This window comes from Glycine max, chromosome 18, assembly GCF_000004515.6.
Source record: "Glycine max cultivar Williams 82 chromosome 18, Glycine_max_v4.0, whole genome shotgun sequence".
Taxonomy (NCBI): Eukaryota; Viridiplantae; Streptophyta; class Magnoliopsida; order Fabales; family Fabaceae; genus Glycine; species Glycine max.
In genome coordinates, this window is record NC_038254.2 from 7,233,670 (window position 1) to 7,258,690 (window position 25,021).

Below are 25,021 nucleotides of genomic sequence, written 5' to 3' on the forward strand. Positions count from 1 at the left end.
TTGATGAAGCTAACTGAAACAAACTATATCGTTGTGAAAAGTTTTCTTAAATGTATCTTTTGGACATATCTTAGTTTTATGTTCTTTCCTTGGAGAAATTTGTTTTCAATTTCAGCTTTGAATAATTGTAGTTACATCTTTTGAGCTTAGAAATGGAAAACTTGTTATTTATTTCCTTATTTTTGGATGGAGAGTTTTTTAGTATGCTAAATTTTAAAGACATGTTTGTTAATTTTATTGTTGGACATATAAATGTGATGTAAGCATGCCCCCTCCAAAAAAAAATAGAACGAAACTTTTAAACAGATAAAGAAAACTAAAAATTAAAATTGAACATTTTAAAAAGTCAGCATTAAGAGTCATGCAAGCTGATTGCAATTTGTTTGCTACTTCAATATCATAATGACAAATGTTCTGCCATGCGGCATCATATCCGATATATCAAAAGCGGTGACAAATGCATGACCTTATTAGACAGCTGCTGATTTCATATATATCTGATTATGTATTGTCTGTAAGAACAGCAATGTTCTTCTAAACCTTTCTCTAGTTTGAAAGGAAAAACAAATGTTTCCAACAAAGTTTCTTCTATTTGAAACCACCATTTGGTTACCACTCTCTAATTTTACCTTTAAAGCTTCATGAGACAATGTTACTCAACCCCCAACATGTCTGAATTGCTCCAAATGTGAATACCCTTGTCAACAACAACCCTCAACACCACTTCCATATCTTGCTCCACCACCACTACAACCATCATCTCCTCCACCTTATGGTTACTCTATATATGGAGCACCACCACCACCAAAAGAGAAAGACAAAGACCCTAGCAAGTGCCCTCCTGCTGCAGGTGTTCAGTGCTGCACCCCTCCAGCTCCTTATGTTTGGCTCCTCCATATCCTTACACTCCTGTGCCTTATGGTCAAGACCAACGTTCTGCTTCAATGCTTCTTCAAGTTGTAGTTCCACTCATGATGTTTTTCTCTTCCTTTTATTTTTCTCTTCTGAATTTTGTGGGTGTTTATCATTGTCAAGTCTACAACAATTAAGTAGTGATCATTTTAAATTGGATATCGATACCATGTGTTTGATGCTCTTATAATTGTGATTTTTTTATTTCTAAGAATCAAACTTTAGAATTATTTTTATATATAACCATCATAATCATAAATTTTAGAATTAAACTCAATTTTTCTCTTTTAGAATTGAAAATGTTCATATAATCCTTCACATAAAATTCTACTGAGGGAAAGGAAAAATATAACCCTGGTTGATGAGAAGGCAAAGGGTATTGGATGTGTCCTAGCTAACGACCAAAATGGCCTCTGCAAGATCCTTACACAACGACAAGTGTTTGAGGGCAAAACATTTTTCTTTGTGTATGTGAATCCGATGAGTAAGGGAGTAGTTTCTGCATATGGGAGAAGGGTGAAGAAACAAGAAGGCCATGATTGTCCTGAGCTAGGCTACCGAATGCATTTAATGTTGGACTGGACCACCTATTATTTCTCGAGATAAATATATATGATGTCATGCCAAACTCACCTTATGAGAGAAAACACTCTGTTGCCAAGGGAAATTATCCTCAAGTACTCGTTATTACTTTATTATACGGTTTTCTCGATGTTGTTTTGACTAGTAACGAAGGATGAATTTGTCTAAACTTTAAAAAAAAAAACTAAAATAAGTATTTTTTTATGTAAATGTTTTATTAGGTAGGATTTACTTCTTGAAAAAAACAGAAAATGATTTATTTTAAGTGAAAATAATTTAAACTAACACATCAGAAAATCGTATAATTATTTATTTTATTTTTAAAAATAAGCTTTAAAACACTAACCCGAAATCTTAATACCCGAAGGTGTCCTTGATGAAAAATGCATCAGAAACTAGCCCTCTAGTGACTATATGCATCTACAATTAACAATTAAAAAACTTGAAATTGCATTGTGGAAGCCACTCTAAAGAGAGATACCTTAAAAAATTGCTCGTATGCCATTGATAGCAGGAAGCACATTGCACAGGGTACTGAATACTGATTAGTAAAAAGCGAAAGAATAATTCACGTTGCACTCTGTAAGTTGCTGCGTGATTTGTACTTTAAAGTCGCTTCCATATTATATTTACATGTGATGTGGGACTTGTAAAAGTAGTAAAGCGCACGAGTAACTTTCCATTTCTGACCACCAGTGTGATATAATTAATTTTGAATTAAATTGGTTTTATAAAATTAATTTGATTAAAATTGATTTATGTTTAAATATTTTTATTATAAAATTAAATTAATAGTAAAATTTATTATAGATTTTCTTATTCAATGCAAAAATTGTTTAAAATTATTTTAATTCAATCAATTTAAAAAGTTACGTGAAATTAAATACATAAAAATAAATTTAAAATTAATTTTAGACTCAATGAATTTTCTTGGTCGAACTAAACACACATTTATTATTCATTATGTGCTTAGCAAAAGAAAGCAACTTTATTCCCTTAGTGGCAATAACTTGACTAGTTAGGATATATATATTGTATTATTCATTATGTGCTTAGCAAAAGAAAGCAACTTTATTCCCTTAGTGGCAATAACTTGACTAGTTAGGATATATATATTGTATGCTTTCACTGTATGATGCATTGCATCCTAAACATTTTTCTGTCTAATTTGAAATACATAATCGCCTGATTTTTGTTTAATTTGAAATAATATTGTATGTTTAATTTGGAATAAGAAGCACTAATAACACATCTCTACACAAATACGATAACAATGAATGTAATTTTAAACAAATCTAAAAATACAAAAAAAGACAAAAAGTCAATATATCATAAATTTTCAATGTTCTTATTTCTTGAAAACAGAAAACAAAAAATCAAACCAAACATGTTTTCAGAATTTTAATTTTTTAAAAATAAAAATAATTTTTAAAAAATGAAAACAGAAAATAAAAATATAAATCAAACACTCCCTAAAAAATAACTCTGCTGTTTCATTTTTTTTTTTATAGAGAAATTGCATCACAACGATTACATTATCTGCATAGTAGTACGTGTTAGTAATTACCTACCCTAGTGAGAAGGAAACTGATTAACGATTGAAATTCCTTAGCCAATTGGAACTCGTGGATTTTAAATTGCGACTAGGAGGGTACCTTTGTAAATTCTTAAAAATTTGTTATCAAAAGAAACCCAATGGCGAAAAGTAAAATATAGGAAATACAAGAATAGAAGTTACTGCAAATGAAATGATTTTTATTTTTAATTTTCGTAAGAGATTATTCTAACAATATTCATTGGTCCTCATAACATATGTTTCATGTTCCTATAAATATAATACAGTAGTGTTTTTTTTTACTGAAAAATAATACAGTAGTTGCAAAATGTAACAATATTTCTTTTTGAAAGCAACAATTTTGTTTTTAATTCCTACAAAACAGCTATATTTTGAGTCTCTACTTTACCTCCTACAAATATAACATTTTTTTATTTATTTTAATACCTACCGTCACGACAAGAATTAAGAACAGAAAACCAAAAAATCAAGTTACGGAGAAGAAAATGACAAGAACAAAAAACACTATATTTACGGTTATGTAGTACAAACATATTTAATCATAAAATATAAAATGAACTTTTATTAAATGAAAGAAATAAATAATAATGAAAGCATCTCAGTTTCCAGTTAAATTAAAAAACCATCCTGTAAATTGGTTTGTTCATTACTTTACCTCATCAATAGTTCTGAAACTATAAGCCTTATCCGCATGCTTCATTTTCTTACTTAACTCTATGAAAACGTTTAAATTTAAAGAAAATAACCACAAGCCATTATAACCAATTTAAAAGCAGCACCAAACACTGATCAAGACGAAAAAACAAGCAGGGCCAAAGGATCCACCCTTTGTCCTTGTCAACAACAACACAAAACACATTAATTCTAATAAGGGCCCAACTTCTGAACAAAACAACTATATAAATTATAAAGTAGTGAATTTATTTATGCCTACAAAACAACTATATAAAAAGTAGTGAATTTAAACCTCTACAATGTTAGGTGTCGGCTTCACTCTTTGATTCAGTCAATTTCATATGATTTCATATCAAAACCTAAAAGCACTCAACGGTAACTAAGTATTAGAAGTAAGCAATAGTTGGGAGAGGATTAAGATGGTCTAAAGTTTCTAGATTCAAACTAGTCCTTTGACTCATTATTAAATAATACTACTAATAAATAAATTTATCCTTTAAAATTAATTTCTTGATGATGAGATTCAAAACTGCATATAGTGCATACACCCTAAAATCTTGCATCACAACACAACAAATGTTTTAAGATACGAACACTGTTTTCGCATGTTGTAAGAGACAATAATAAACATTTTAAGATCTACATTACCATCACAAATCTCTAATAACCATTTAACATCTACTACATTATCATGAATAAAACAACTAACCACGCTCATTGGAGGAAATTAAACAAATTGTTTACATTATAAAAAACATTCACGTCAGTGTATCAATTCCCGCTCTCTCACCACCAAAATTACAACATTATCAAATACGACAATAATTAAATAAAAATATTTAAAAAAACAGAAAAAAAAAAAAGGAATATCACTTCGAATCCCCTTAAAAAACTAAACCCTAAAACTCCCTTTTTTAATTAATTAACTCACATCACAGCACTAACGGTAACCCCAAAACCAAACCTAAAGCCAAGGCAACAACACCACCACCGTACCTCCCGCCGTTAGTTTTAACGGCGCCGTTACTGTCATCGGCGGTCACATCAGCAGCATCATCGGGAGAATCAGCAGGAGCATCAGAATCATCCGCCGGCGCATCAGCCGCCTTCTTCTTCTTCTTCCCCTTCTTCGCCGGCGCAGGAGCGTCGGCGGCAGAAGGCTCCGGCGCAGGCGCCGGAGCCTCCGCCTCACCCTTAAACAGCTCCTTGGGCTGAAGCACCTTACTAATAGCGAAAATCGCGAGAGGCTGTTCGTCAATCAACGTGTCGGTGATCTTCGCAGTGGTGAGCTTCGTTTTCAGAGTAACATCTTCACCGTCGTTCTGAACAGTGAAGTCGAACTTGTTAGCGCCATCAGTGGCGAGAGTGTTCTGAAGTCCGTTGTTGGATTTGAGAGTGGCTTTGGACTGGTAAACCGGAACACCGTGGAATTCGAGAAGCGCGACCTTACCGGATTTGGTTAGGTTTTTGAATTTGGGGAGAAACGCTTTGAACGCGTCGTCGAGGGGGCAAAAGACGGTTAAGCCCCCATCGAGGTTGTCATTGAAGGTGTTAAGCGCGTCGGGTTGAGCAGAGAGAGCGTCGGCGAAGACCTTGCATCCGTGTTTTGACATAATGTTGGTGAGGTTTTGTTGGGTGGGTGCGGGTGCAGGGGCTTCCGCTGCGGCAGAGGGGAGAACTTTGCTGATCTGGATTACTGAGATGTTGTAAGGGATTTCTTCTACGGATTTGACGAAAGTTGAGGAGAGTGTGCCGTCGTTGTTTTCGGCGCCGAAGCCGACCTTTCCGCCGTGGAGGTCGGTGATGTTGACGAAGCCGGCGGATCCGGGAGCGCTGCCGGTGGCCTGGTACATGGTGGCGGCGAGGGCGGTGCCGTTGGTGATCTGGTGGAGCTTCTTGGCGCCGAAGTAGTCGAGGAGGACGTGGAGGGAGAGGATGTTCTTGATGGTGTAAATGGAGGGGTGCTTGCTGAGGAGGTCCGACATGGCGGCGTTGTCCACGGCGCAGACGGTGATGGTGGTTTTGCCGTTGATTTCCGGGGCCAGGTGGGTCAGGGTCAGGTAGTGGTTGAAGGTGGAGAACTCAGGGTGCTTTGAGAGGATGGTTGTGATGTTGTGGGCGTCGGAGAGAGTGGCGAGGAGGAGCAGCGCCGCCGCGAGCACCGCCCGGAGGAGCTGCATTGTGGAAGAGAAAGAGAGAAAGTGTGACTGAGTCTCGTCTGAGATCTGGCGGCGACAGAGGACAGCGGAGTGAAGAGTGAAGGAAAGGAAACAGGGGAGGTACTAATAAGAGGGGTCAAGAAAATGAGGCTTCGGATTTCAGATTATTACGGTTTTTGCCATTGGAGAGAGGAACAACATTGGTGACTGATAACAACTGTCTAATACTCTTTACATTATCAAAATATGGGATAGAAATATTTATTTAAATTAAAGTAATATAATCAAAATATATGATTGACATTATTTTTATAAAAAAAAGTTTGATAAACACATGAGAGAAAGTAAAAAAATAAAAATATGATAAGATTTAAATATAATAAAAATAAAAATAAAAAATAGATAAATTAATTGGATGTTTAAAATTAAAAAAAAAAATATTCATATATTATTACTTTTTTATTTTAATTTTTTTTCTTTCTTGTCACTCTATTTCAATACTACCAAACATATATAAATTTAGATGAATTCAACCTCATTAGTTAGTTTAATTTTTTTATCATTGTAATAATAAAAAATGAGTATAAAAAGGTTTACAATAATTAAATTAGACCCCTTCCAATTATTTACTTTTGATGGAGAGAATGAGTGGTAAGATTTGTATAAATTTATAAATAACTATTAATACTATGCTGAATAAACTATATTTTACATTAGTAACAAAATGTGTTAGAAACTTGAAAGAATGTACTAATTAGAACTTAGGAGTGTGCGTTGGCGTTGGCGCTGGCGCGAATGGTGGCAGTGTAATGTGGAGAATGGGTGGCAGCAGGTTCTAGAAGATTCGGGGTTGGTGTAAAGGAAGAAGCCGCTGGAGGATGTCACGTGACTTGATCAGTTGTTTCTTCTTTTGCGGAACAAAGAGTAACATTAATTATTGATTTGTTACGTGTTTTAACTATTGTTCATCATTAATATTTTAATATGTGGATTATATAGATAAGAGTTTTTTTAATAAAAATTTATAATAATCCAATACTATAATCAGCGAACAACAATAGTTAATAATTAAAAATATTATATTTTAATTATGAAAAAAAATGTTATATTTTACTCCTCCAATCTCTATTATAAGAAAAAAAAATAGTTTCGCACTTATTTAGAAACTAATTAATTTTATTAAATTGTGTTAATGTCAAAATAAAAATATTTTTTTAAACCATTATTTATTAGAACTTGATATAAAAATAATAAAAAAATCATTAATCCTGTTAAATGAATGAAATTTTAAGGATAATTTTATAATAAAAGATAAAATTAGTTAGTGAACTTTTGCTTGTATTTAAGACTAAAATTATTCACGGTTAAAATAAAAAAAAAACTAATATAAATCATTCTTAATACATTTGAAAAAATATTTTTTATATATTAAAATATTTTATAAAAATATCAGAAACAATATTTATCCTGTCATGTCAGGGTGATACACTCTAGTAAATATAAATTTCATGATGCACAAGAAAATAAATATAAATTTGAATAAAGAAAAAGGGTATTTATACCATACAACGTAGACCATATCACAAGCACGGAATCGCATAATCTCTCGCTGTAAAGTGGAAAGTTTGCACTTTTGGTGCGTGTTTCGTAAAGTGAAAATGATTGAGTACGAGTACTTGTAGTTCATGGTGTAATCATGACCGTCAAAGTTATGCCTCGTTGATCATTGACCAATGAAAACCTGATGATGTAGGGTGAAAATCAACCGTTGATGAGTAATGGCAGTGTGTTGTAAATAAAGTGAATGAAAGGGGGCATTTTTGCAGACTCAGAGTAAAGGAATAGGGAGAGGGTGTTTTTAGACCCGCCTGGATTGAACGGTGTAGGAGATGCCACGTGGACGGTGGATGAAGTGGAGCATGTGACGTTGCTGTAACATGCACCACCGACAATTTTCTTTCCTTATGCTGTTTGTTATTCATTTTCATACATAACTTGGTTTTGGTAGGAAGCATGATTCGTGGTTGTGTTCCCTCTACATTTACTTGGGGGATTCCCTTGTTCTTTCTTCTTAATGATTCAGAAGTATTGTGTTAAGAGACCAAAGAAGAAACCATGGCTTATGTTTCAAGAAAAGAGAAATATTAAATATGTGGTGGATTAAGTTAGAAATATATATTATAGTCGGTGGGTTTTTGGTTCAGTTTGTTAAATAGATGTTTTAGTTATTGTAAATCTTTAATACTTACTTTTATTTTTATAGATAAAAAAAGTATAACATACTAACAACACATTAAATTTTCATCAAGCAAAAATGACATAAATTAATTTTATCCATAAAACCGAATATAAATGGCTAAATTATATTTAGGTAATTACATTTTACATTTTTATAATTTAATATTTGTTCATCTGGACTTTCACTAAATTTCTCTTAAATTTAGGTGAAAGCAAACAAAAATGTGATCAGTTTTCTTCAAATATCTTAATTAATTTAGCTATGGTTTCAGCGTATTAATTAATCACTGTGTTTTGACTGTAATTTTTGAAGTAAAACAAAAAAGTTTAAGAAGATTTAAGAAAATGTAAAATTACAAGTGGAAAAAATAATTTATTCTTGTGTTAAGCAAAATCAATTATATACGATTCCTCAATGCAGCTCATATGTGTGTTGGTGGGTGATTAAGTATGATTAGCACAGTTACACATGACCTAATAATAATATGATATAATCTAATCATTTATTTAAGAAGGTGGTCAAATTATTTATTGCAGCACTAGTCAAGCACAAGTTTAATGATCACCTATTAAATGTTAACACGCAATAGCTTCATTGTTTTGTATTCCTGATTCCTTTAAAAAATGATGAGTCCTGGAAAGGTCAATAATTATGGAGAAAGTTGGTGAATTAAAATATTGCATGCATATGTATACGAAACAATTCCGGGGAAGGAAGAAGCAATCCCAGCAAGAAAGACATATATAATTGCCTATTGCTTAGTCGTTTCATTCCTAGATCTAATCAGATGATAAGTCCCTTTTTCACAAAAGTATCACTTTGATTCTGCTAATTAAACTAAAAGTAATTAATATTATCAGAACATAATTTGTAATTACTAACATGCTCAACAAGTAATTGGCATTTTATCGATCATTACTTTACTAGGAATATTCAACTTTTAGCTTAATTATATTAGTACTTTATAAATTGAATAAACTAACCTAATGTTGTATAGATTTGGTTATAAAAATCCTTTTTTATTTTTGCCTTTTGCAAAGGATCATGCTTGTTTCGCATTGCATGTGCAATATATATAATCTTACTAAACTGTTACTAGTCACTAGTCTATTTTGATGTTGATAGGTGGATTTGGGCAAGAGTACGTGGATTGAGTATTTAAAACATTTCTCATCCAGGACTTTTTGTTGTTCTGCAAATGCTAAGGACACAACAAATGTGATTTTCGGGTTGTTAAATGAATTTTCACAGAAAATATTGAAAATGGCAATTGATTTAAATGTTGTAATCCAATTAAGGGATACAGATCTTGCATTGTAAATTCCAGAAAAATGTATATTTTTCTCATGTTATTTCTTGACAACGGCACTGAAGATTATGTTCTACGTTTCCTGGTTGGCTTTGTAAGGTGGTTACTTCAAAATTTGCTGCAACCTAAAATCATATTCTAATATGGAATAATGGCATCATATGATAGGGTTGTTATTTTTTGTGCATTGAGTTGTTATGGGTTGTGATTTTAGATAAGTGTGGATAAATTTTTCTATAAATACTTTTAGAAGAATAAAAAATTAAAATGAGTTTCTCTATAAATTAATGATTTAAATATATTTTTGGTTCTTATAAATTTATTATTTTAATTTTAGTCCTTATAAATTGGTATTTTTTTTTAATTATGGTTTCGATAAGTTTTTTTTTTCATTTTTAATCATTTGTGTTTTTTTTTTTAATTTTAATTTCTTTAAAATTTTAATTTTTTCATATATATCATGCTTATCAGGACCAAAATTAAAAATACAAACTTACATGAATTAAAAATGAGTAAAATATCTTATAAAGATCAAAATTAAAAAAAATATATAAATTTACAGGAATTAAAAATAAATAAAAATTTTACAGAAGTCAAAATTAAAAAAGTACAAACTTACAGAAATAAAAATTAACTTATTCATAAATCAATTTATAACAAATTTCTCATGTTAACTTCTCTAAAAAAATATAGCACAAAAACACATTAATATATATGTTCAACATCCAAGTAAAATAGCCAAAATATAAAAAATTAGGAATCCTATCCTATCCATTTAAAAGTTTATAACAAATAAATACACACATTATAGCAAAAAAAACACATTAATATGTTCAACGTAACATCCAAGTAAAATAGCCAAAATATAACAAATCAAGAATCCTATCCTTTCCATTTAAAAGTTTATAACAATAAATAAATGAATGTCGTAAATTCTCAAATGTCTAAAATCCATGACAAGTGACAATTGACAATTCTACATCTGTATTCTACATTGCATATTTTTTGGAACAGACTATAAATACATTCAAATTCAACTAAACAATTATGTGTATTAGTCATTTTTTATCTTGTAAATTATTTTACGACCTTGTTTCTTTGTGTAACTCGACCTATTATGATAAGATTAATTCAAGACTTTAAGCCTAAGCAAGTAGATTGACTCATGCAACTTCTTCAAGCAAGATGAAATTCTTGATGAATTTAGGTAGCCATGCAGTTGACATGTATAACATTTCTAACTTTATGGTTGTGGAATTCATTTGCTTATTGGTATATATGTCCATGCATATATTTATATTTTCTTATTTCATACTATCTTATGTTTAGTGTTGGATTGAATTGAATTCCTATCTTGTTGTTGTCTTTTATTGTGTTATATCTAGCTTTGTCATGCAAGCATGCCATTGTTGCAATCCGTTTCAAAAATTACAGACCTTAGGACTATTGTGATGGGATGTTGGCATTGGGGTCATATAATGCAACATATGACTACTACATTCATTCTACCAAGAGTCAACAGTATTGGGTGAGGACACCATGTGACAAACCAAAGCCACCCCCAATGAAGAGAAGACCTGGACGACCTAAGAAAGCTATGAGAAAGGACACAATTGAGGGAGAAAGCAACAACAATAGGACCAGAATGAAAAGGAATTTTCCCACTGTTACTTAAATGAGATGAGGCCTTGAAGGCCACAATAATAGGGGCTGCAATAATGGTGGTATGCCACCTAAACCCAAAAAATGAAAACCCTCACCTAAAGCTATATATTGTTACTCCTACTATAGCTGCAACAACTCAAACAACAATATACTAATATTTTTGGTGATCTATTTTTTATTTAGAAACCATTTACTCTCAAACATCAATATAGTAACTTATTTTAATTTCATTCATTCAATGCATGAAGAAATGGTTTGCTCTCAAAATGCACCAAACACTAAAGAGGTTGCAGTTGAAGTTACACCACCCGCAACTATTGTTGAAGCTGCCAATGTCCCCACATTTGTACCACTTGCACCTGCAGTCAGACCACCTCTTATCCGACCTGCAAATACCCTTATGGTTAGCGTTCCATTTCCAAGTGGAGTATCTCCAAGAGTGTCATAGTCAAGGTTCATGAGCTTCATCCTTACACCACATATCCAACGGCCTCAACCCCCTTTAAAGTGATTCAACGTGTTTTAGACATATTTTGGAACATTAGGCATTAACGTGTTTTAGATGTATTTTGGATATCTTTTTGAAAAATTCTGTTATGACAGTGACATTGTGGCATGTTTTGGTGTCTTTATTTTTTTGGTAATGTACCATCATGGTAGAAATTTTACTACTACTTGGGTATGTTATGTGTAATGAACAACAGTTTTATGTTATCACTTATTTCGTGGACTAGTTTGTCAATTAGTAATATTTGTTAGGGATTAATTTGTCACTAAGTATATACGTTTTGATAGAAAATTTTTAGAAGGGAAATTCATCTATAGGTAGTTGTTGTGTTTGTTGCTTCGAAAATCGATACATTAAAAAAAGTGACAATTTAGTCCAAAATGATGTGAAAAGTCATTGTGCACACTTGTACTTGTCACGTGGATAAGTGTGAGCCACATAGATTAGGTTTGTTAACAGAGATGGAAGGATTTTAACGGTTGAACTAAATCGTTGTGACATTTAACATTTGTGCACTAAATAGATAATTTTCATATTATAGGAATGAAATTGTCAACTATGGGGACTAAATTGATCATTTACTCTTATTTCAAGACTACCCATTACATTAATGATTAAAGAGGGGGTTATTTTTCAAAAGATAATTTTTCAAGCAATGAATATGTCTTCTTTTGTTGACAGCTCAATAAATGCATTAGCATTTGTGGGAAATGAGTGTAACCATTAATAGGTCTTACAATTAATTAGGGATAAAAAGGAAATTTAGCAATAAAATATCATATGTTTCTTATAATTAGGACTAAGAGAATGTTGTCTTTAGTTTCTTATATATAGGATAGAAGGTAGTATTAATTATTATCATAATTATCTTTCAAATAAACTCCCTCCCCAAACTATAATAACTCGAAAAGGTGCAAAGTTTTTTTTTATGATTGTAATTAGCATCTTTGACTTATGGTATAATCCTAAGATATGTTTACACTTTCGGTCCTTTGAGCTGAACATGAGACTAAGCTCAACTTGGGATTCCATCACATTTAAAAGTTCATTGCCGCTCCCTAAATGTATTATGCAGAATTCAAATACAAACTTTCTCCCGTGCAACTTGACCTCCTAAGATAAGATTAATTCAAGGCTTCAAGTCTAAGCAAGAAGACTGACACCAGCAACTTCTTCTGTCAACATAAAATTCCTGATGAATTTAGGTTCATACTGTGTCAATTTTGCTCATACCATTTCCTTGGTTCAACAAATGAAAAATGCCACTCCAATGTTTGTCGTTAAGCAAAAATCAATTTGCTGGTTTGGAAAATTGAGCTGCTTTTTGTTCATGTAGCTAAGCATCAAATAGTATTAGCCTAGTAAAATTGTCAAATAGTACAATTTTAGAAACACCATTAATAGAATAATCAATGTCTACTTTCATATTCAATTGTTCACAAATACACCACTTGTGACTACCTACAATGAATTCCTTAAACAAGTGACACAAATTTATGGTCCTCCATATCCTAGTTCATCATCCAAATCCCTCTCTTGAGAGCCTTCTAATTCCCGGAATCTCTTCCTGGTATTTCAATATCAACCAGTGTAGCAGCATCTTTCCTCCGGCCTGTTCATTTTCTTTAAAGCAACCACAGTCTCCTTCATCTTTTACACTTGCACAGCTTTCTCTCCGTAATTTTTCATACTTAAAACAAATTAAACATGAGATTTCAGCCAGGTCAAATCAAATTTAAAAGTCTTAAGTTCCTCCCGTATTTGAAGATTATTTCAAGCATATATATTGTTCAAATGTTTTTACCTTTTTAGTCTTAATTAAATGCATAATTTGACCCAAACCTGTAAATGCTCATTCAATTAGGACTTCTTCTGCTAGCAGTCGATATGTAAAGGATGTCACCATCTTTCTTTCCTTCAGCAGTCTAGGACGCAGAGCTTGCTATTGCAAAACTCATATTAACCTTGTCAATCTTTGAAAAACTTAACCTTAGTCCCAAGCATTTTTTTTTACAAAACAAAATTAAACATTTTGAAATCATTATTAGTTTAAACAACATTCAAAGGCAATAACATCTACACCTCTTATAATATTTCAACTTGAGATTAGTTGGTTGGCAACAGCACTCAAAATCTCCCTCAAGGGCAAATGATCATTGCTCTTAACCAAAATCAAACATTGGCACTTAAAATAATGAGTAGTTTTACTTAAATCTAACCTTAACCATCTATATATAATTGAATGGCCAAGATTAACTTCACTCACTTATTGTGCAGTCCTTATAGATGTATTTCACTTTACTAAAAAGATATACATAGAACCATACTAAATGCTACTTAAAAAATGGCACTTCCCCGATGGAAAAACTTTGTCCAGATCATGTGGGCTGAAAATTCAAAATAGTACTCGGTTCCACACTTCCACATAAACTCGATGGCTGCCAAGGAGCACTGATCGATAAGCTGTCCATTTCTTCACCAAAACTCATCCCCAACATCGATGGAATCCATGAAGATAAAATGTCTTAGGCCACACTTCAATTAAAAAAAATAAAAATAAAAAGAATCCATGAAGGAAACACCAAGGATGTTACTTGTTAGGATATATAACTCCATGATAAGCAATGGTCACTTAGCCTGTGGTATTTTGGTTCTATGTTTCACTATTTCTTACTTGTGCAGATGTTCTGTTTATATTAACATCATTTCAATTGGACCCGGGTTTCACTTGTGGTCCTAGCCACGGGATTAGGTACAATGTAGAATATTCTCATTTTGATGGTTAATAAAAATATGGGCACCCAAATATTGAGGGCTCATGTTAAGGAGCATTAGTCAAGTAGTAGCAACTTATGTACACAGAAACGACAGATGTATAATGCATCAAAACATATATGTATCAGCATAATATAATTGTCATATGCAATTTACCACATCATTTCAGTTAATAAAATCATTGATGTCTATAAGAACACTCAGGTGTTTAGGAAATGTTCATCAAAAACATGTGTACTAGCTCTGCTGAATTCTTCAAGTGACATATTTACAAATTATGGTCGTCCATATCCCAGTTCAGCATCCAAATCACACTCTTCAAAGCCTTCTTTTTCTTTCATTAAGTTTCTTCTTGCTATTTCAAGGTTTACCTCTGCTTCAATCATCTTTGCCTTCAACCTCTTTGTTTCCATCTCTAAAGCAGTCACATCCTCCCCCATCCTTTTCATCTGAACAGATCTTTCAATACAAGTTTTCATACCCAAGGCAGATTGAACATGAGGTTCCAGCCAAGTCAAATCAAATCTAAACATCTTCAGCTCCTCCCATAAAATTTGAAGATGATTGCAAGCATCACCATTCATATCTTTCACCTTTTTAGTCTTGAGAAAATGTAGAACTCGACCCAAAGCTGTGAATGCCCATTCAACAAACCTGCCACTTCTTTTCTGCTGACTGTCAATGAGTGAGGGATGTCGAGAACATACTTCTTCTAACAATGGAACAAAAACTTGCTCTATTTTCCCTAAACCCCGAAAATCGACTAGCTCACCAAATGAGGTTGTGAGCGTTTCCTTGGGTAAGAAATTGTCCGTGTGTTTAATAGGCTTATCAATATCATGATTATTATCAATCTTGTTAATTTGTTGGTTTACTTGATTATCCTGTTCTGACTTGCTAACCAAAATCTGAACTTCAATTATACAGGTATCATTCACAATAAACCCACTGCTAGAGTCACAAAGTTCATCTAAGGGTATGAATTTTGGAAAACCCCAAGCAATTTCTGTTGCATTGAACATTTTTGTAGTCTCTGACAAATTCATATATCAAGAGTCAGTTGAGTTGGAGTTAGACTAAAAATCAATGATATGATTATTATAATAACCTCTAAAAGCCTATCTTAATAACCAGAAAAGGCCTCAGAACATATATGTCACGCCTATACATCCATGGAAGTTATTAATCTGATAAAATAGAACCACGCATGATTGCAGAGTTGAACCAAACATACATTATTACTTGACACATAATTGAAAGGTTAAAAGATTAACAAGTTGGAAGTGTTAGCAGGAAAGATGGAATCTGAATAATTAAGGAATGGCTAAAATGTCAATTAATCTGATGCTTCTACCAAAAATGTAACACCCAACCAAAACATAGCCTCTATATGAAATTGCTAAGAAAGACAAGTTCCATACAAAAGTTCAATTTGAGAATAGAGAAGGATGAAAGATACCCTTTATTTTAGTCATTTTTCCGTTGGCCAGATTAATTAAAGAGAACTTGAAATGTGCAAATTTGCTCCAGCCAAAAGGCAAATTAACAACACCAGCATCTAAATAAATTGACAAGTAGCCCACATCAGCCCCCTTTGGATAGACAAGAATCCTCCTATAAACGAAGTAACAAGTAAATGAATATCATGCCAAAGAGCATTCTAAATGCATGTATAATACACAAGAATTTAATCAAGCACCATGTATGGTGATCAAGCAAAAACTTGTCGGAGCACAGTTTCTTGCAGTCCAATTTAGAGAAGTTCTGAATCCTCCATGTGAACTTCTCAAATTTAAGTTTTCCATTCTTATTCTTCATTTCAATAACTTGCAAGCCAACCTGACCTTTGAAAAAAAAACAATATTAATTTTCACTTAGAAAGATTAAAACTAATGACTACCAACCAGATATAAGGATTTTGAGTGGTTGAAATCACAAAACACTTGAATGCTAAATAATGACACAAGGAAGACTAGAGTGAATAAAATCATAAATAAATAAAAAAAAGTGTTGTCAATACCAAAATACATAAACGAACTCCAATTATCCAAAACAGATATTCAAATTACAATAACACATAGTTGAGCCACAAATATACAAACTGATAGCTTTAAGAAGTTGAAAAACTACTAATAGAACTTAGCATATACCACACACATTGATTGTCACAACCCAACACAGCAACAAATAGCAACAGTAGCTTATCTTCCGATGAATATGAAAAATAGAGAGACTGAGACAACTTTAGAGTGAGAGGTATACTAAGTAAAAAAGACTAAAAGGGATTGGAAGATGTGTTGGCATAATGGTTTGGCATTGGCCATTGGGTTGCGTTGTGTGCAGATTTTGTAAAGTGTGAATGCCATTAGCATTGGATATTTTGGTTGCGGTATTTACTTACATTGTCAGTGCACGTTTTGGGTTGCCTTGGGAAGTGAATGCAATTAAGCATGCTCAAAGCAAAGGGAGAGAAATATGTAATTTACACTTAAATTATTGATTTGTTAGAATAAAAAAAAAGTCTTTTTATTTGTTGATGAATAATTTATTTATTTATTGGTTTTGATACACTTAATTTTCGAGGATGATTGAATGAGTTCAAAAGAAAGGGAAAATAAGTAAGTTAGGCTAATCTAGTGCTATACACATTGTAACATTTTAAGAATTGAATCCAACGTCAACGGACTTTCAGATGAAAGCTACAACATACTAGTTGCTTTGGTATTTTTGCTTTGGAAAGTGTGATTTTCCCATTCAACGTGATTCTGACGGGTGTCCAAACACATCCTTATTAGGCTGAAGTTGATCAAATTTCTATGCACGTAATAATAGATGAATAAATGGAAATTCAAAGAACTTGCCTCTCGGCAGCTTTAGTAATCTAGGGAAGAAGAATCGCAAATAAAAGCATAAGAATAGGCACAAATAAAATTATACCAAAGTGTCAAATTTTATTTTTAATATATCTCTTCAACAAGTAGTAAAAGAATAAATCCCATGTCAAATTAGTCGTCACTTAACAACAGTGCAACCATGACAAACTAGAAGACATTAAAGCAAAGTACATAATATTTGCTAGTGATTTAGATATTCTTAGATTTTGTTAAGGACTCTGTCTTCATCTTTTCCACCATCCTCTCTTTGACAAGCCTCCTCATGATTTTCCCAGAGGGTGACTTTGGTATGGCTTCCACAAAGTGCACCACTCTCACTTTCTTGTAATGTGCAGCATTGGAGGCAACATAGTTCATGATGTCCTCCTCACTCTCTTTTTCACCTGGGCTCAAAACAACACTTGCAGCTGGGATTTCCCCAGCCTCTTCATCTGGTAATCTGAACAAACATTATAAGAAAAATAACATAAGGTTGGAAAGACTTTTGAAAACTAAAATCTCAATAGAACTGTGAGATTAAATTTATTAACAAAGACTATGATTGATTACTTACGGCACCACAGCTGCATCTTCAACTGATGAATGACTCAGCAAAATGGCCTCTAACTCTGCAGGAGCAACCTGCATGTGTCCAAAAAAGAAATAACTAATCTTCGCTTCTACATGGCCATATGATCCCTTAAAGACCATTAAATTGAGCACATTATAAGATATTCATACTTTCATGACAAAAAATTGTAAGGAAAAATGTGTTTTAATCCTATACTTTTGTTCAAATGTGATTAAAGTTAATGTAATTTCATATTGATCAATTTAGTCTTCAAACTTTAAAATATATATATATGTTTAGTCTTTCTTAATTTTAAAGACGACCAAATTCTTCATATGAAAGTGCAAGGACAACCTTTGTTCAAGAAATTAGTAATGCATAAATGTATATATAAGGTTTAAATTTATTCATAATTTTATTCTTCTTTATTTTTAAGACATAATGCACGTGTGCGCACACACATAAACCTTTCAACTTTCTAATAATTTGTTTTGAATTTAATTTAAATGTATTGACAATGTAAATTATTTTTACATTATCGTCTAATCTTAAATTATAAGATGTGATAAATTTGTTAACTTTTAAAAATAATTATATTAAAATTATATATTTAATATAATTTCTAATTGGTTGACTGTTTTTATACCCACCCTACATACATATATTCATTTGTTTTTCCTGTTCTAAACATGTGAAACACCAAGAACTTACTTGGAAGCCTTTGTACTTAATCAACTCCTTGATACGATCAATGATAAATACATTTTCTTCATCATCTATGAATCCAATGTCACCTGTGTGAAGCCATCCATTCTTGTCAATGGTTTGGGCAGTCTCATCCTCCTGTTTATAGTAACCTGAAGAGGCGTAGATGATTTATATTCATTGACAATCTAATTTATCATAAGCTTATAGATTTTTGGGGAAGATTGTATCTCCAATACCTTGCATCACACATTGGCTTCTTACACAGAGTTCCCCAGGTGTGTTCCTTGGGAGGGATCGACCAGTGTCAGGATCAACAAACTTAACTTCCAAATTTGGGAGGATGAACCCCACTGAGTTTCTATGAGTACTTCCCAATCCTTTTTGTGCATAAGTGAGGGTGATGCAGCTATGCTCAGTTAGTCCATATGCCTAACAAAGAAAAACTAACACTTAAGGAAGATACACCATGCTAAATATGCACATTATTTGTCATACAAATTACATAATTAAAAATATTTGATTGAGTTTTTGTCTTTCAAAAATATTACAATTTTTTCATTTATTCTCTCTTTTAATTTGTTTCTAAATGAGCCATCCATAAAACATTAGTTATTACCGAATGTTTCTTGTAGTTTTCAATTTGTTTTTTCATTTTCTTTTGACAAATTTTTCATTTAGTACTCCATTTTAAAGAGACCAAATGGAAAACTCATGACAGAAGAGTAACATGGAAGAAATTATTGTATTGTATGATCCTCCATGTCACACTTAGCCAATTTTTTTAATTTACAAAAAAGAATTGATAAAACTTATTATGTGTTACATGGAGATTAACTGAGATTATAGACATTTGGTAATGCTGGACCATACAATAATTTCTCATAACATAGAGACCATTTAGTTGAAAATATTTCATGAGAGACTTGTATGAAAATTTTAAATTAGGAACAGAAAGGAAAACAAAATCATGAAATTTTGAGAAGTGGGAAGTGGGAAAGCTCGGTGAATTAGCAACACTATCACTATAGATGAATGATGTACCAACCTCTTGGACAGCAACGCCAGGGAACTTATGTTCAAAAGCATTAAGGAGTTCTGGTGCAAGTGGAGCTGCTGCAGTCATAATGGCCTGGAGTTTTAGCTTGCTGAGGTCAAATTCATCCACTATTGGATTTTTCACCAAGGTGAGAATGATAGGGGGCACAATGGGTGCAAATGTGACCTCATGTGTGATCAAGGCATTGAGAAAAGTTTTCAACTCAAACCTTCCCATCACCACAACTTTCCCTTTGCTCTTAAGAGTGGCACAACATATTCCTGTGATGCCATAAATGTGAAAGAAGGGAATCAAGCCTAGTGTGGTGACCAGACCCTCCATTTCTTTGGTCACACCAAAGAGTGTAGAGCAAAGATTGGCCACTAGATTTCTATGAGTGAGCATCACACCCTTTGACATTCCTGTGGTGCCTGATGAGAATGGCATGGCACAAAGATCATTCTGCTGAATAGGCTCCTTTGTCAAATCATCCCCTGCACGGTCTGCTGCTTCAAGCAACTTGTTCCAATTCATGGCACCTTCAACAACTTCATCTCCTAGCAAAATAATAGGTAGCTCCAAAGCCTTTACCTGTGTTTATATCGACTCAACAAATCTCAAATGCTATACATGACAATTTTTATTTATTATTAGTGTAAATTTTTACACTATCAACCAATTTTATAGTTATTCAACATATTTACTATACATGACAATTTTGATAATTGAATGATAGTGTAAAGACCATTTTACAGAGCCAATGTATGTCCTATTTACTCATAGTTTAGAGTCTAATTTCTATGCATTATTATTTATCAATCAATCAAAAAATCATGTTAAGTATGATTTTAAAGTAGTTATTATAAAGAGAAAAATATATTAAATTCAAAAGAAAAAAAAAGAGAAAAATATGTTTTCATTCCTTATACTTTCGGTTAAACTTGATTTTTAATCCCTTAACTTTTGCTAATACTTGAATTTAATCCCTCCTCCAACTTAGTGGTGATAAAAAATCACCACTAAATATTAGTTTAAACGTGAAAATTGACTAAATTCATATATTTTCAAAAGTTGGAGGACTATATTTGTCAGTTTCAAAATAAAAGGACCAAAATCAAATTAAGCAAAAATATAGAAACTAAAAACATTTTTTTCTAATTATAAAAATCAACAACTTTAACATGCTTAATTAAGTTGCCGAAGAAGCTAATGAAAAAATAAAGTACATGATCTATTTGAAGCAATTACCTTTTCATAGTTTGTGACATTTGTGACAATCAATTTGGCATCAGCAGACTCTGCCTGTTTCTTAATTTCTGATACATGTGATGTTGGATTTGCACCTGAGAACACCCCACCAGCAGCCATTATCCCCAAAGCAACAATGGCATACTCTACCACATTTGGAAGCACTACAATCACAACATGCCCTTTCCTCAGACCAAGAGTTCTTAAGGCCTTAGAAAACCTGTGTACACCCGTCACCACCTCACTAAAAGTAACCCCTTTTCCGGTCACAGCATCCACAAATGCAACCTTATCAGCATACAATTCAGCATTTTGGAGCACAAATTCCGGCAATGTCACGTTGTCAGGGACAGGAACAGGTGAGTGTTGGCTACGAAAGACATGTTCCTCCTCACTTGCGAAATTTTCCACATAGGTTCCCATGTTTGAGTGTGTGTGGATAAACAACTCACAAGGTTGTATGTGCTCCACTCTAATGGGTTTGAGAATGTGAGATTATATGGACATTTCTAGTCATACTCTTTGTATGGTATGAGGGTTAGCTAAGTTACAAGTGAAGTTGCATTGCCAATTTGCCATGCGTGGGACCTTTGATTTGTTAGTGGTAATTTGTTGAATCATGTCAGTGACAAAGGCCAACTGCAATGTTTCTATAATCAGTGTTAGGTTATTTTCATGCAATGAATCAAATAGTAAAATGGTATCTCTATTTTGGTAAATGAGTGTACCTTTTACCTCATCAGCAAATAATTGTAGGAAATGTACTACCTACCAAAGTTTCCAGTTACGACGCTCTGAAATTTGATTGGCCTTTATCCTAATTTAGAGTTCAATTATAACTCCAGTCCTCCTTTATCTCTCTATTACCACGTTGCAAGCCTGAATCCCTTGCCTTTACATAGTATGGCATTTATAGCCATGTGATCAATGAAATTAAGACAGCTAATGCTAATCAATCACACAATGAACACAACAGACCTAAAATGAATGCATTCTAATAAATTAATTGATCATTGTTTTGCACAGAATCCAAATCCAAAATATGTAGTTCAAAAACAGAACTGGTTTTTATTTATCTAGCACGGAAAGAAAACGATGTTAACACTTAACAGAACCAAAGCTCCAGCACAAAGGAGATTTCAGTTAATGGATCTATTATCTATCAAACAATATACAAAAATAAAAAAGTTGTCATTTAATTTAAATATTTGTCATAACACTATATTGTGTATAAAATATGTAACACCTCATTTTTCGTAAAATAAATTAAAAAATATTTAAAAATAAATAGTTTTAGAAAAAAATGAAGAAATTTGTATAATTCAATAAATAAGGAAAAATAAATTTATTAATTAAAATAATAATTTAAAAGAAAATAAAAAATATTTTATTTATTCATTTGATAGGAAATAAAATAGAGTTTTTGTTTATAAAATAATAAAAAAAAAGTAAATAATAGAACTAGAGTATCCTAAATAGAGGTTTATATTTAAGATACGTCTCTACCCTCTCCCTCCCTCTCAGATCTGTTCTCCCTTCTTCTTCTTTCCAAAATCCTCTCTTTTCCCGCATACACTCAAACCTATCTTAGTAAAATAACGATCTTGTATTCGTTAACCGTTGGATCGTCCTAAAATTTGAAAGTTTGGTTCGGAACTATCTTTTGCTATCACTATCGGAATACACACGTGAGCCCACTTAGAGGTAAGAGATGAGTTTATCGCAATTGGGGTTAGAATGAACATGTGTAGGGCTCTTTAGAGGATTAAATTGGATTTATTTTGAGATGTTTATTGAATTATAATTTTTCCTTTATGATTATAAATATGATATTGTTGTGTTTGATGAACCAATTGATGTCCTGATGCGAATTAATTGATAAATTCAGTGATCTTGGTGTTTTCGTGTTTTTTTACGTTTGATTTTGATATGATTATGTGAAATTGTTTGAGGGATTTTACTCCCCATGTTGTGAGAAACATTTTTGTATAAATTGTTTGTATTTTGGATAAGATTTACTAGGTGTGTAACATCCCATTTTTCGTAAGCTAATTTAAAAAAATAATTTTTATTTATAAATAAATAGAGTTTTAGAAAAATGATGAGATTCTATAAATAAATAAATAGAGAGATATAATTATTAATTAAAATAATGATTTGAGAGAAAATAAAAAGGGTATTTTATTTATTTGTTTGATAGAGAATAAAATATAGTTTATTTTTATAAAATAATAAATAAATAAATAGAGTAAACCTAGCTATAAATAGTGTTATGTCAGTTTTCACATTGACGCTGTCTCTTCTTTCCCTCATTTTCGTTTTTTCCCTTCTCCTCTCAAAACCCTTTCTTTTTTTCCCGCAGCCCACCAAACTTGTCCCAGAAAAATGACGATCTCAGACTCATTCACCGTTGGATCATTGTGAAATTTGAGCACCACGTTCACAACCCAATTCCGAGCATTCTCACCGTTGGGAATTTCGATATCATGTCTGAACTGAGAGAAATACCCTTCGCATTGTAGCCTTTTTCTTTTCCGCAGAAACCCAGAGCTATCTTGGTAAAACTACAATCCCGGTTTCGTTAACCGTTGGATTGTTGTGAAATTTGGATATGTTGTTTTAATTTCAATTGTGCACGCTTTGACCGTTGGGATTTGCGAGATGATGTTCGTGGAGAGAGAAAAAGGAATCGCATGAAGATAGTCCAAATGGAGGCTTCAATCCCTTCTACGTTTCTCTGACGTTTGGGAACTCTATCGGAGCAGTCGGAGGAGAAACTGGAGGAATCTTAGAGAACCGCTAGAGATGCTGCTATCGCTATCGGAAGACACGTGAGTCCGCTTAGAGGTAATGGATGAGTTATTCACAGTTGGGGATTAGTGAGAACATGTGTAGGGATCCTTAGAAGATTAAATTGGGGTTTTATTTTGGGATGTTTGTTAAATGGAAATTTTTCCTTTATGATTATAAATAAAATATTGATGTCCTAATGAAAATTGCTTGATAAATTGTGTTCTTGATATTTGTATATTTCGACCTATGATTTTGATATAATTGTGTAATATTATTTGAGGTGTTTTAGTCCTCATGTTGTGATAGTCTTTTATATAAATTGTTATATTGAGGATATGAAATGATGATTCAAATTGTGAGTATGTGATGAATTGTAGAATAACATGTTGCTTTGAGATTATAATATTATTATTGAGATTGAGTATAAGTCTAAAGTTGAACATGTGTTAATTTGTGAGATATGTGTAAACATGTGATGGTGGATTGTGACATTATGAGATGTGAAATTGTGAATGAGTTTTGGTTGTGAATAAGTGTGTGATTAACTCTTGATGTGACATTATTTGTGTTGTAAGTTGTGAATTGTACAATAACCCGACCAATGTTATCTTGAGAAAAGTGTAAATGCGCAGTGTTAAAGAGAAAGTGTAGGTTTCCTATTTAGGAACCAGTGTTAAAGAGAAAGTGTAAGTTCCTATTTAGGAACCAGTGTTAAATTGTAGCGCAATATGTTGTACGTGCTTAAGACACGGGTGTGAGGTCGTGGGTATTGTATAATTCACTAGCAGTGTCTGTGTGCTAAAATGATTTTAGGGGTTGGACCTGAATCAGGAGGGAGAGGCCCTGACGGACTCTTCGGAGTGTAGGCCTTGGGGGTCACCGGGTTTGAGTGCTTCTTTAAGCCTATGCTGATCCCATATGGTTGGAGCATTCTCGCAAAACATCGTAACCTTGACTGGTCTCCCTATGATCTTACTTAGTGAGAGTGACCTGACGAACCCATGGTGTGGTGTGTCTTGTTATGTACTCCTAAGCGCCCCAGGGTGGTTTTTCATTGACATGGTACCACATTGCATATAGGATTGAGTCTTAGCATAACTGTTGCATATGCTTGCTAATTGATGTGTTATTATATCTTGATCGAAGTGTGGGATTCTTGTGTAATGTGATTGATGATTGAAAAGTGAATTTTGAATGACGAAGTGGTGAAGTTACGTGAGCTATGTTTAAGCAAGTGGTATCTCATTTATATAATATGTATATTTAATTGTCTTGTTTCTCTATTAGTTAGGAATGTGATAACTCACTCCCTGTGTGTTGTTGTGTTTGGATCCTGTGATGATCTTGAACTTGTGTTCGGGAGAGCAGATGAATAGGTGGATAACTATGAAG

At 32.8% G+C, this 25,021-nt stretch overlaps 3 protein-coding genes across 3 annotated transcripts; all 3 read right to left on the reverse strand.

The window, feature by feature from the left end:
- Positions 1–4,462: 4,462 nt before the first annotated feature.
- LOC100810878 (fasciclin-like arabinogalactan protein 1) lies at positions 4,463–6,089 on the reverse strand. The gene has a single exon (XM_006603083.4). It carries the CDS (start codon positions 5,923–5,925, stop codon positions 4,678–4,680), a length of 1,248 nt encoding a protein of 415 aa, XP_006603146.2. The 5' UTR covers positions 5,926–6,089; the 3' UTR covers positions 4,463–4,677.
- An 8,586-nt stretch (positions 6,090–14,675) lies between these two features.
- Positions 14,676–15,422, reverse strand: LOC102663175 (uncharacterized). Its single transcript, XM_014770398.3, has one exon. It carries the CDS (start codon positions 15,420–15,422, stop codon positions 14,676–14,678), a length of 747 nt encoding a protein of 248 aa, XP_014625884.2.
- Positions 15,423–17,331: 1,909 nt separating this feature from the next.
- Positions 17,332–21,395, reverse strand: LOC100811418 (4-coumarate--CoA ligase-like 1). Its single transcript, XM_003552951.5, has 6 exons — positions 20,837–21,395; positions 19,598–20,179; positions 18,789–18,981; positions 18,556–18,701; positions 17,848–17,915; positions 17,332–17,733 (listed from the first exon to the last, which is right to left on the reverse strand). The coding sequence occupies exons 1-6, from the start codon at positions 21,257–21,259 to the stop codon at positions 17,484–17,486; spliced, it is 1,662 nt and encodes a 553-aa protein (XP_003552999.1). The 5' UTR covers positions 21,260–21,395; the 3' UTR covers positions 17,332–17,483.
- Between the last annotated feature and the right edge of the window lie 3,626 nt (positions 21,396–25,021).

What these genes read in the sequence shown, in the direction of transcription:
- LOC102663175 (XM_014770398.3), bottom strand. Translation starts at nt 15,422, where the DNA reads ATGTTCAATGCAACAGAAATTGCTTGGGGTTTTCCAAAATTCATACCC.
- LOC100810878 (XM_006603083.4), bottom strand. Translation starts at nt 5,925, where the DNA reads ATGCAGCTCCTCCGGGCGGTGCTCGCGGCGGCGCTGCTCCTCCTCGCC.
- LOC100811418 (XM_003552951.5), bottom strand. Translation starts at nt 21,259, where the DNA reads ATGGGAACCTATGTGGAAAATTTCGCAAGTGAGGAGGAACATGTCTTT. An exon ending in ATGTCACAAACTATGAAAAG is followed by an intron (nt 20,180 to 20,836) that starts GTAATTGCTTCA and finishes ATATAAACACAG; the next exon opens with GTAAAGGCTTTGGAGCTACC. An exon ending in AAGCCAATGTGTGATGCAAG is followed by an intron (nt 18,702 to 18,788) that starts GTATTGGAGATA and finishes ACGCCTCTTCAG; the next exon opens with GTTACTATAAACAGGAGGAT.